The sequence below is a fragment of the Pseudopipra pipra genome, chromosome W (genome assembly GCF_036250125.1).
Source record: "Pseudopipra pipra isolate bDixPip1 chromosome W, bDixPip1.hap1, whole genome shotgun sequence".
Lineage (NCBI taxonomy): Eukaryota > Metazoa > Chordata > Aves > Passeriformes > Pipridae > Pseudopipra > Pseudopipra pipra.
Window position 1 is genome coordinate 32,558,029 of NC_087580.1, and position 13,251 is coordinate 32,571,279.

Here is a 13,251-nt window from a genome sequence, read left to right on the forward strand (position 1 = left end):
CATAGCAATGAGACTGTATGATGGTTGCCATGGTAACTGCCCATGGCAATGGAAATGTATGATGGTTGCCATGGTAACTCACGCTAAGAATGGGAATGTATGATGGTTGCCATGGTAACCGACCATTGTGATGGGAAATGTATGATGGTTGCCATGGTAACTCAGCTTAGCAATGGGAATGTATGATTGTTGCCATGGTAACTGACAGTGAAAATGGGAATGTGTGATTGTTGCCATGGTCAACGATTGTAGCAAAAGGAATGTATGCTGGTTGCCATGGTAACTGACCGTAGCAATGGGAATGTATGACGGTTGCCATGGTAACTGACCATGGCAATGAGAATGTATTCTATTTCCAAGGTAACTCACCGTAGCAATGGGAATGTATGGTGGTTGCCATGGTAACTGTGATTTCCTTAGACTATGAGCACGACATTTTCATCTGCAAAAACATCTGTGAGTGCCCAGAGATCTCCCAAGATGGGCTTTAAAGGTCTCAAGCACATGAGCACTAAACAGGGGCTAAGGAGCTGTGGCCTCACTGGTGTGGAGACTGAGGACAGTACAGGACAGCCTTGAGAGAGGGCTTGAAGCAAGGGTTTAGAGCTGATGGATCCTTTTGTCATAGCAGAAAAGAGCATGACACAGAAAGAATTAATGCCAAGTGCAGCTGGGGAGGTCCTGAGTGGACACAAGGAAAAAGGAATTTCATTCCATGGAAAACACTCTGCTGCAACACATCACCCAGGAGGAGTCTGGATGAGCCCAAGGCTTTGTGTGTGCAGGAAGAGCCAGGGAGGACGCAGAGATGTCAGTGCAGGAAGGTGCCAGCCAGGTGGGGCAGCCGGGGGGATGACGACAGCCTGCAGGGAAAGGGGCAGGGCATGGACACCGTAGGACAGCCTGGGCTGGAGAGGAGACAGGGATGGGGAGAAGCTGAAAGGCCCTGACACAGCCACCTTCTGCAGGCCTTTGGCCAGGGCTGCTGTCTGTGCCCCTGATGCCAGGAGGAGACAAGTGGCCCTTGCAGCCCTGGGGCCTCATGGCCTCCTTGTCCCTGCTCAGCAGCCTGGCAGGTGCCACCCCATGGTCCTGCCCTTGGCATTGCACATCCCACATCCCAGTGCCCAGGAAGAGCCCTGAGGAATGAGGCAGGGACAGGATGTCCCTTCCCAGGGGCGGGGGGTCAGGCCTTGGCCCTTTGGATTAAGAAAACAAGTCAAGGTTTATTCAGCATCAGAGCCACCTTTCCCTTGCTTGTCCATCCTTGTCATCACTGTCTGCAGATTTCTGCTCTAACTGGAACCTGGGGACACTTTCTCAGTTGTGTCCCTCAGTGAGACTCATTAGCACTACAAGAAACTTTATTGTTTCAATCTCACTTTGACTTCTTGAGAAGTTGTTTGAACTTCCTCTCAGGGACTGAGTCACATGTAAACAATGACAAACCCCCTGAGGGTCATGAAATGCCTGGGGCTGTTGCTGTGCTGCTGTGCTGCTGTGCTGCTGTGCTGCTGTGCTGCTGTGCTGCTCCTGGCACACAGGGAGCTCCTGGCAAGCAAGAAGAGTTTCAAAGAGACAGCTCTGCTGGTGAGCAGCTCCTCTGCACAGTCCAGCAGGGCTGAGGGCACTGCCTGCAGCACCCAGGGCACAAAAGCAAGGCAGAGAGAGGTTACACACAGCCTGGGCTTGGAGGGAAGTCGAGAGGACGATCCACTGGAGGAATCTTTCCAGGCTTCCTCCCGGTAAGTCAGCATGAAGGGCAATGTGTCTGCAGTTGATGCAAAGATCTCCTAATGCTGGCACATCCCACTCCCTGCTGCACCATCCCAGGCACATCCCAGCAGGGTTCCCTTCTCCCAGGGATGGCTGCAGGGTTGTGAAGCCAGGCTGTGCCACCCAGGCTGCCCCAAGCTGTCCTGCAGAGCAGGGTCCTGCAGCCCAGGGCTGTGCTGGGGCAGGAGCTCTGCCACTGCCAGGGGCAGCTCTCAGCCGGGCTGGGGAGCTCCCTCAGGGCTGGGCAGAGGCTGGGGGTGGAAAGAGCAAAGCCTGGCAGGGCAGGACAGTTTTCTTCTGCTATCAAGCAAGACTTCCATGGGTCAGGGCTGCTCACAGAACCAGAGCACCCCAGGATATTTTCCAGGGGATACTTCGAGGGGAAGGTCCAAGCAGGGATTTCTCTCAAGCTCTCAAGCCACATGCCTGCTGGTTTGAGTTGCAGAGGGAACTGTGAGGAGCTGCCCAGGGCTGAGAACAATTTGCTGGCACTGTTGGTGTCTGGGAGGTGGCCCAGCTGGCTCAGGGTAAGGCTGCCCTGAGTGCCCAGTGGGCTCTGCCCTGGCCTCTCCCAGCTGGACCCTCCCTGTGCATTTCCTTGGTTCTCAGCTTGCCCCTGGTCCTGAGGTTGTTCCCTCCTTCTCTCAGTCAGGCTCACTGGGAGGGGAGTTCAAGCTAGTCCAACACTGTTCCTGGGATTCCCCTATGGCAGGTGTGTCCCTGGGAATGAGACATTCCCATTGTCCTCTGCCCTGTGGGGCTGTGGGCAGTGAAGTCTGTGGGCCTGGGTAAGGAGCTCTTTTTCCCTCAATCAGACTCGGTCATTAGGACACTTGGCTCTTTTCTGAGGTGTCCTTCCAAGCTGGGAGCTGCCCTGGAGAATGCAAATCATCCTCCTAGCACAGCTGTGTTCTCTGAAAGCCCCAGTGGAGAGGGGCAGAGATGTTGTGCCCATGCCAGGAGATGCTGTTGGGTTGGGGAGATGAGCCACGGGTGTCCTTGGCTCCAAGTGGGGTGCTGAGCCCTTGAGACAGGCTGAGACATTAAGGGGTCTGGGATGGATCCCTCTGCTCTCAACAGGGTCTGGTGGCTTTTCAGACCAAAAAGAGAGTGTGATCAATGTCCATCTCAGGAAAGAGCAAAGCCAGGGCAGTTGCGAACAACAGAGAGGGACAGACCAGCTCCCCTCACTCTGCACTAAGCCCCAGACAATCCTCCTGCCTGGCAGGACCTGCTCTGTTCTCCCTGAGTGCATCAGAATTGCTGAGGGGTTCTGACATTCAGGAACACTCCTCAGCAGAGATGAGGGGAGTCTAAAAAAAACAAACCCAAACTTCTGAAACTGCCTTCTGCTCTCTTGGTTCTTCTGGGAGTGCAGATGGTGACAAGTCCTTTTGCACTGAGAGCAGTTCCATCTGACAGAGCTGAACACCAGAAGGGATCCCTGTGCCCACCATGCCCATGACCCCACGGGTGCAGAGCAGGGCTGACCCCTCACAGCCAGTGGGCAGAGGGTCTGCTCCTCACGGAAGATGTAGTGAACCCCGAGCAGGGCTCCAGCCCTGGAGCTGAAGGAGAGACTCCTAGAAAAGGAAAACCAACGGAGCAGTGAGAGGGGTGTTGGAAAGAGGCTTTGAATTTTCTCAGAATGTTCTGCCCTAACTTGTCACTGTTATTTCCTCCTTGAACAGTGCCCCACATCTAGAGGCAACAAATGCCCAACAGCAGCTCCATGACCCAGTTCCTCCTCCTGGCATTGGCAGACAGGCGGGAGCTGCAGCTCCTGCACTTCTGGCTCTTCCTGGCCATCTCCCTGGCTGCCCTCCTGGCCAACGGCCTCATCCTCAGCGCTGTAGCCTGTGACCACCACCTGCACACGCCCATGGGCTTCTTCCTGCTCAACCTCTCCCTCACAGACCTGGGCTGCATCTGCACCACTGTCCCCAAAGCCATGCACAATTCCCTCTGGGACACCACAACCATCTCCTACACAGGATGTGCTGCACAGCTCTTTTTCTTTCTGTTCTTCATCACAGCAGAGTTTTATCTCCTCACCATCATGTGCTACGACCGCTACGTTGCCATCTGCAAACCCCTGCACTACGGGACCCTCCTGGGCAGCAGAGCTTGTGCCCACATGGCAGCAGCTGCCTGGGCCACTGCATTTCTCAATGCTCTGCTGCACACAGCCAATACATTTTCCCTGCCCCTGTGCCAGGGCAATGCCCTGGGCCAGTTCTTCTGTGAAATCCCACCCATCCTCAAGCTCTCCTGCTCACACTCAGGCTACCTCAGGGAAATTTGGCTTATTGTGGTTAGTTGCTCTTTAGCATTTGGTTGTTTTGTTTTCATTGTTTTCTCCTATGTGCAGATTTTTAGGGTTGTGTTGAGAATCCCCTCTCAGCAGGGACGGCACAAAGCCTTTTCCACGTGCCTCCCTCACCTGGCCATGGTCTCTCTGTTTATCAGCACTGGCTTGTTTACTTACCTGAAGCCTCCCTCCATCTCCTCCCCATCCCTGGATCTGGCCCTGTCAGTTCTGTACTTGGTGGTTCCTCCAACACTGAACCCCCTCATCTACAGCCGGAGGAACCAGGAGATCAAGGATGCCCTGAGGAAAATCATAACTGGGTGTTTTTCAGAAGCAATAAACTCTCCTTCTTCTGCATGTTATGGACATAATTAAAGGCCAATCCTGTTATGGACTTCATGACAGGCCCACCATATCTTCTCTGTTTGTTGCTCCTGGGAGGGGTGTTATTTTTGTGAGAATTTGTTCACAACAAAAAATCTTTAAACACCATTTTCAGTTCAGTGTTTGCCTTTCTAGCCTGGCCCACAGGCTGTACAAATTGGCAATTGTACTCACTGTGTGTTTAAACCAAATAAAGAACTCTGCATTGACTTGTTTGCCTGACATCTTTCCTCTCTGACTTCTCTGCAGCTGCAGGGTCGGGGCCTCTGTGCAGAGCTGGGCCAGAAAAGAGTCCCAGCAGAGCAGCACTGCCAGGGAGCAGCAGCCCTTCTCCTGCGTGGCCTCCTCTCCCTTCCCTTCCACACTGTCCTTCAGAGCCCTGTGTTGTTGGAGGCCTCAGTGCTCTGGCAGTGGGTCCCAGTCCTGCTGCAGGACTGTCCAGGGACTGCAGGCAGGGACAGCCACGGGCACTGCTGGCACAGAGCTGACCTCTGCAGCAGCACTGCCATCCTGCAGGGGCATCTCCTCAGGCCAGGGCCTCAAAGCTTCCATCTGCTTTCCACTTTGCTCTCCAGGATGTGCCCAACACAACGCCCTGCAGAGGAAAACAGCAGTGACCAGCACAAGGGTGGGAGTGCTCAGGGTGGGGGCACCCAGCAGTGCCCTGGCACAGCCAGCGCCGCTCCCAGCACTGGCCTCTCACCCCAGGCCATTGGGCTTGTTCTTCCCTCCAAGGAGGGACAGCAAATGACCAGCTCAGGAGCCCATGTTTGCACTGCATGCACAAGACATGCCCCTGTGTCACGGCTTGGGGCTGGGGGGGTGGAAGGCTTAGACAAAGTTGATGGCAGAAGCCGTCTCGTTGAGCTACGAGGGGCAGAAAGGACCCCCTTGCTTTCTAAATTTTTTCTAAGAGAGGAGCCTGGGGGTGGCTGGATACAATCTCAGGCTCAGATTTTGGTTTAGATTGAAGGAATTATAGAGGTGTGATTCAATCACTTTGTCCTGCAGGTTACAGTGATGGCAAATCAGAAATATTTCTATAAAAACAATGATTTATTATGACAAATGGACAAAAAATTGATCAGAAAAGTGAACAGATGAAAGACCTTAAACAGAATTATTTACTTCACAGTATAAAAGCCAAAACCCCCTAGTAGTACAGTGTAAGATAGGACAGTGCAGTCTATCAAAGTCATTCTATTAAAGCAATTGGATCAAAGCCAGCATAAAGAAACAATCCTGAAGCAGAGATTGAGGTAACTCACCCCACAACGACAGGGGATAATTCTCTCTCTTTCACTTAACCCCTGGTCAGTGACCATGAAGAGCTGACCCTGCTTCATGGCAGAAGCTCCACACACTTCACGGAAGTCTGTGGATAAATCTGCCCCATGACGGGGCTTTTATAGTTATCAAGGGTTTGACTGCCAGACATATTTGCAGGCCAGGGAGCAGCTTATCTGTCAAATCTTGCTTCAAAAAGCAGGATGTGTGTTTGAAGTTTCAAGAAGTATTTTGGGTTTAGCATAATTCAACATTATGCTAATACAACATTATTCAACACCAGCAGTGACTCAACACAGAGAGTGTGCATTGTTTGCATTCTCTTGACCATTGTTTAGGTATTGTGAGAGCAGAGCATCCTGCCAGAAACGGCCCCTTGATTCCATGAGGTAGCAAAACCTCTAAGGGTTCCTTTGGTTCCTCAAGGCCCTGCAGTGTCACAATGGCTCCTTCATTCCACAATGTTCCAAAACATCCCAGGGTTCCCTTGGCTCCAAGAGGCTCCCCAGTGTCCCACCCGCCCCTGGATTCCAGGAGGCCCTGCAGTGTCCCAATGGCCACTCGGTTCCAGGAGCCACAGCGGCTGCCGCCGGCGTCTGTGCCCGGAGCCGCCGCTCCCACGGGGCTGCCGCACTCACCGCCGGGGTTGCCGCTCGCGCAGCCGCCGCTCTGCCCCGGCTGCACCGGGACCCGGCACCGCCTCGGGCCTGCGCTGCCGCCTCAGCGGCCACAGGGACACAGGGATGGGGGACCTTTGCTCTGACACTGAGGGGGCCTGGCTTTGTTCTGCTGGGGTCTGGGCTTTAGGAAAATTGCTGTTCATTTTCATGCTCCACTGGAACACCTCCTGAATTCCAAAGGTTTCCTAATCCAGGGGGAGGGGTTTCTATGGCATCGGAGGTGCTGCCCCTCGGGACACATTGTCAATAAACCATCCAGCTGACTTGAATGGGTGTAAGAGATGGGGAACACGGGATAGCCTTGGAACGTTCCTTACCTGAATCGTAACCCAAATGGAACGGTTAGGATACAATTTCAAAATGTTTTGGAAACTCCAGTCATTCCTGACACCAGGATGGAAATTCAGCAGATCACTAAAGCCAGTCCCCTTGGGAGCCCACAACCAGTGGGGCTGAGGGAGGCCCTGGCAGCTCCCCAGCACCTCCCTCTCAGTGGGACACCTCTGGCAGCCTCTCCCAGCTCGGGAACCCTCCAGTTTGCAACACTCCAAAGACCCTCACTGATGCCCAGGACAATTCTGACGCCCCTCAACAAACACTCCTCCAACTGTGACCCTTGTCTGTTGGGAAACACAAAGGGATTTGGGGGAGTGTTTCCCTGACGACAAGGAGAATTTGGGAGAGGGACCTTTCCACACCCAGCTCTTGATGTGTCCACACATCTCTGGCTGGGTGTGGATGTGAATTGACTGTGGTGTGAAGGTTGTTATTGTGAATCTATAATTCAGTCACTGTTAAATTTATAGCACATGCTATTGAATCACCTGATAACTGTTAAACTGGGCAATGATTAAATGCTACTAATGTCTTTTGCCCCCTTGTCTTTGGAACAAAATCCTTTGCTCTTGACCGTCTTCCATCCCAAGGCTCTGTGTAAATCATTCACTTTAAAATCTTCCTCCTTAGCTAAACTACAAAATAACTCTAATTAGTTGTTGATATCTTGAAGACAATTAAAGAAAGAAAAATAATTTGTTGTTCAATGTTTTAATGGGTCCCACAGTGTGTTTGGAGTTGCATCAGCTGTCAGTCCAAGATGGGCCATGTCAGAACTGGTGAGGTTGGGGGGTGAGGAGCAAGGTTGATCATCCAGGGTCAGTGTGGATCTCCTGCAGAGACACTCAGCATCAAGATCACTTGGAGAACACTTCTATCACCCCTTCTCTGAACTAAAAAATATCCATAATTGAATTAAAACAAAAAAAGTACAAATTTGAAGACTTGTTTTGAAATTGCCTTGAAGACAATTAAAGGAAAACAAAGAGATCCTGAGGGATTTCTGGAATTTAATGAGCCCCACAGTGTGTTTGCAGCCCAGCCCATGATGCTGAGGTACTGAGAGAAGATTGAAGCAGCTGCTGAAGAAGTTAGAAGCCAAACTCCAAGTCACTTGAAGCATTGCTGGGCCCCACTGAGGGCAGGCACTGACAAAGCCTCCCCAGGGACTCCTTGGAGCAGCTCCTTGGAGGCCAGGAGTGCAGGCAGACAAAGGCTCTGGGCAGGCCCCTGCAATGCTGAGCAAAGCCTGCCTTGGTTTTGTGGAGCACAAAGGCCAAGGCCTGAGCCCCAGGCCCTGGCCCAGCAGATCCTGTCCCTCCCGGCTGGCTCAGGGCTGTTTGGGGGGCACTGGGATGGGAGGGGGAGGAACAACAAAGGCCAAAACTGGGCAACCCCTGCCAGGCTCCTGAGGGAGGGGCGAGGCAGAAACCAAGGGCAGAACCTGCCAGGCAAGTTGGTTGTGGTGGCCTGAGTGGCAGAGGCAGCTGCCAGGGGCGAGGGGACAAAGGCCTGGGTGCCTTTGGGCCTTGCAGCCCTGCCAGAGCCCTTGACCATCTCTCCTGCAGGCTGTCCTGCCCTGGCCCTGCTGCTGCTCTGGCCTTGCAGGCTGCACACACCCCTCCTGCTTTCCCACCCCCCTCCCAGCAGCATTTCTAGACCCTCCCTGATGTCTCTGCACCAGCTCTGGCTGTTGCCATGTGCACTTGGCCTTCTGAACTTGGATCCTGAGCCCCTGTGCCACAGGACATCCCTCCCAGAGCCCAGGCCCTTCTCCTGGGGGTCACTGCAGAGCTGAGCAGATCCAGGTCACCTCCCATTCCTCTGCCAACCCCCTGGGCCTGCTCTGGGCCCTCCAGGTCCTTGCCCTGCTCCCAAGGGCTGTGGGGGTGGTTAATGGTCAGGGCTTGGGATTTAGAGCTCAGGGTGGGGATTATGCAGAACTTGGGGAGGTTTGTTGTTCTGCTGGCAGTGTCTGGTTCATGATTAGGGGAAGAGGGTTTTGGGCTGAGTTAGGATTAAAGCTTAGGTTTTCATACCAACCATACAGGTTTGGGATTGGTAAGAGTCTGGAGTTCTGGGTTTGGACTTTGCCTTTGAGTTCAGGGTGAGTTTGGAATTAGAGCACTGGATTCCTTTCAATTGGGAGGGGCAGCACTTTTAGGTAGTGTTGGGATTTGAAGTTACAAAGAGAGTAAAGGCCTAACAGGAGTGTTTGCACCGTCAGTGTTTCAGCACCCTCAGCATTCCCTGAGTCTGTTTTTACCTCATCAAAATCTTTCCTCTCTGTTGGTGTGTTGGGTCTGGCTGAGCTGCAGTTCAGTTCCCCACAGCAGCCCTCCCAGGGCTGGGCTTGGCATTGGCAGCTGGAAGGGGGTTGAGAACACCCCAGTGTTTTGGCCACTGCTGAGCACAGCACCAACACTGGGACATTCCTTCCTTAGCTGAGGGCAAGAGCCTGGCAGGGGACCCAAGTAGGCCAGCTGAGCCCAACTGACCCAAGGGACATTGCAGACCATGGGAGGTCAGCTCAGCTCTAAAAGCTGAGGCAGGGAGCAGGAGGGGGGCATTCATTGTCTGATGGCTGCCTGCTGAGGAACCGTCCCGCGGACCCAAGCCCTGCTCCTCGGGAGTGGCCGACCATGGCTGCTCATGGGAAGCAGAGAACAAACCCTGATGTTTTTCACCTCTGCACGTGCAAGCTTCGCTTTCCTTTTTGCTTTAAATAAACTGTCTTATCTCAACCAATGGGTTGTTTTTTTTTTTCTGCCTTACTCACTCCCTTTCCCACTGGGAAGGGGAGTGATGGAGTGGCTGGGTGGGCACCTGACCAAGGTCAACACACCACAGTCGCAGAGGAAAGATCTCTGATAAACGTGGCACTGCATGAGAATTTATTTTGTTGAAATATAGAGATAGAATGATTACTCAATTACAGAGTTAGAGAGACAAATTCAAGAGGTAAACAGTGATCCAGATGAGGGGATGAATAAAAAAATTTCATTGTGTGCAACGTATTGACAAGAAGAACCCCCTGACTACCAACGAAGACCTGAGAAGGAAGGCTGAGATGCTCATGAGTTTCATTATGAATGCTGTACAGAGAAAAATAGGCAGGTTATTGCTGCTGAAAAGCATCCAGTCATCATTTTCCTCAGAGCGTCCCTGAGCTCCTGGTTCCTCAGGCTGTAGATAAAGGGATTCAGTGCTGGAGACACCACTGAGTACAGAACTGACAGGGCCAGATCCAGGGATGGAGAGGAGATGGAGGGAGGCTTCAGGTAGGCGAATATGGCAGAGCTGACAAACAGAGAGACCACGGCCAGGTGAGGGAGGCACGTGGAAAAGGCTTTGTGCCGTCCCTGCTGAGAGGGGATCCTCAGCACAGCCCTGAAGATCTGCACATAGGAGAAAACAATGAAAACAAAACCACCAAATATTAAAGAGGAACTAACCACAGTGAGCCCAATTTCCCTGAGGTCACCTGAGTGTGAGCAGGAAAGCTTGAGGATGGCAGGGATTTCACAGAAGAACTGTCCCAGGGCATTGCCCTGGCACAGAGGCAGAGAAAATGTATTGGCTGTGTGCAGCAGAGCATTGAGAAACCCAGCAGCCCAGGCAGCTGCTGCCATGTGGGCACAAGCTCTGCTGCCCAGGAGGGTCCCGTAGTGCAGGGGTTTGCAGATGGCAACGTAGCGGTCGTAGCACATGATGGTGAGGAGGGAAAACTCTGCTGAGATGAAGAAGAAAAAGAAGAAGACCTGTGCAGCACATCCCATGTAGGAGATGGTTGTAGTGTCCCAGAGGGAATTGTGCATGGCTTTGGGGACAGTGGTGCAGATGGAGCCCAGGTCTGTGAGGGAGAGGTTGAGCAGGAAGAAGCCCATGGGGGTGTGCAGGTGGTGGTCACAGGCTACGGCGCTGAGGATGAGGGCATTGGCCAGGAGGGCAGCCAGGGAAATGGCCAGGAAGAGCCAGAAGTGCAGGAGCTGCAGCTCCCTCCTGTCTGAGAATGCTAGGAGGAGGAACTGGGTGAGGGAGCTGCTGTTGGACATTTACTCCATCATCAGAGTATTTTAATCTGTTGAGGAGGAAAAGTCACTGCTGAGTTAGACCGGGCTTCTGCAGGCAAACATTACACGTCTCACAGCCACCCCACTCTCAGGCTCTCTCTCCTCACTCAGACCTCCCTGCAGCTCCCTCCCCTGAGCTCTGGCTTTTGCTGCCTGAGGGGACCATGGGAAGCAGTAACTTTGTGATGGGCTCCCAAGGACTCCTTCTTGCTCTGCTCAGAGAGGGAACTTGGAATGCAGGGTGATCTCAAATTAAAGGTATTTGTGATACATTCAAGAGCTTCTCAGCTTTGCTGTTTGCAATTTGCCCAAATGAAGGACTGAGCTGAGGGAATTCTTTGTATTTGTTCACCCACTTGCACCTGCCACCTAGGAGTGGTTGTGGATGTTTGAAATCCCTGACATTTCTATTGCACTGCAGGTCAAGTCTTGTGCATTCTGAGGGGCACAGAGACGGTCCCTCAGTGCAGAGAGAAGAGCTGCTCTGCCCATCAGTCCTGTGCTCAGCTGCCCTGTGCTGGCAGCTTGGAGCTGGAGGAGCATCATACTCAACTGTTCCCCTACAGAGAAACTGCACAGATACCCAGGAATCCATGTCCAAAGAACAGATTGACACACTCCTCACCTTTTCATCTCTCCCCTCCCAGACTCAGACACAAAATGCTGATTGCAGCTGCCCAGCGTATTTCCATGGATTTAGCACTGAGGAATTTTCTCCATGGGGATCCTGTGCAGCACAGAGATCCTATGGCAGAGCTGTGCCCTTCTGGAGGGCACCTGCAGCCCTGCAGGACACCCAGGCAAACAGCTGAAGACCCTGAAGGTGCCTGGAGGGCACTTGGGCACTTGGCTCCCACAGACACATTCCCACAGCAGCACCCAAAGGGGTTGTGTCTGGACAGGAATCTGCCCCCTCCAAACCCCACACTGGCTCAGAAAAGCCAATGGTGAGAACAAGGAGAGCCCAGGCAGCAGGGGATGGCAGTGAAATGCCACAATGCTGCTGCCAAGGGAGGAGGGACACAGAGAGACAGCTGGAAATTAGGGCCCTGTCCTTGCCTGGGCTCTGGCTGCTGCAGGGCAATGCACAGCCCAGCCCCCGTGGGCCTGAGGGCACAGGCTCTGCTTAGGCTGGGAAAGGAGCCCAGGCAGGAGCTGCTCAGGGAAGGGGTCTGTGCCACAGGGACAGCAGGGAGGGGCCCACATCCCCCTGCCCAGCCCTTGTGGCAGCAGCTGCCTCTCCCTGCCTGCCTGTCTCTGGGTGAGGAGCTGTTCCTGCCAGCAGCCCCTGCCTGTGCCCAGCTCAGCTCCCTGCCAGTGCTGCCAGAGCCATCCCCAGCCCAGTGCCCAGGGGCAGCTCTGCCTGGGCAGGGGCTGCAGAGCAGATCCCAGACAGCCTGCTGTGGCTGGGAAGGGGGAGGTGTTCTGGGGGGATGTGCTTCCTGAGAAGGGCCCCTGAAATGGAGGAGGTGGAGCTGAAGCTGTGAGGAGCCCTGAGCCTGCAGCTGAAGGGCCCTGCCCAGCCCTGCCCTGCCCAGAGGGGTCACTCCTTCCACCCCCCCCTCTCCCTGCAGGGCCGTGGCAGCTCCTTGGCCGGGCTGAGAGCTGACCCTGGCAGGCAGCAGAGTCCCTGCCCCAGCACACAGAGCCCTGGGGGCAGGACCCTGCTCTGCACCACAGCCCTGGGCACCCCTGGCTGCACCCCCACCTTCCCACCCCACAGCCAGCCCTGGCACAGGGAACCTTCTGGCCCTGGGCCTCCGATGGGGCAGCAGCAAGTCCTGCTCTGCAGCAGCTTCTTCTGCTGCACCCCAGCAAATCCAGCAGAGCCATCCTGACAGCTCCTGCCACTGCTGCCATTTGGCAGCTGGGAGAGGCACTTGCAGGAACTCACCTGCACTGCTCTGCAGCCAGAGCCTGACCATGGCAAAGGGCTGGCAAGGTTCCTGCCCTGAGCAGCTCTGCCCTGTCCTCCCACCCCAGGATCCCTTGAACCTCCTGCTCCCTTCTCCTCTCTGCCCTTGCTGCCTGCAGCTCCTGCCCTGCTCTGCCATATGGCCACTTCCCCTGCACTGCAGCAACTGGGAGAGTCCTGCTGAAAGATCCTAGAAGCTGTGGGATGTGGCAGCTGTAGGAGATCCCTCCAGGAAGAGAATTTGAACTTTCCTACAGCCAGAGAATTTTTCCTTCAAATCCTGGGAAGGTTTCTCCCGTGGTGAGAGCTCAGTCACCTCCCAGCCCAGGCTGCCTCTCATCTCTCTGCCTTCTCTCCTGTGCCCTGGGTGTTGCAGGCAGTGCCCTCAGCCCTGCTGGGCTGTGCAGAGGAGCTGCTCACCAGCAGAGCTGTCTCTTTGAAGCTCTTCTTGCTTGCCAGGCGCTCCTTGTGTGCCAGGAGCCCAGCCCA

The 13,251-nt window shown here is 54.2% G+C and overlaps 2 protein-coding genes across 2 annotated transcripts in view; one reads left to right on the forward strand and one right to left on the reverse strand.

Annotated features, from left to right (window-relative positions):
* Positions 1-13,251, reverse strand: part of LOC135405252 (zinc finger protein 271-like) — a 129,531-nt gene that overhangs the window by 34,788 nt on the left and 81,492 nt on the right. The window lies entirely within an intron of this gene.
* On the forward strand, positions 3,491-4,462 carry LOC135404590 (olfactory receptor 14J1-like). Its single transcript, XM_064639325.1, has one exon. It carries the CDS (start codon positions 3,491-3,493, stop codon positions 4,460-4,462), a length of 972 nt encoding a protein of 323 aa, XP_064495395.1.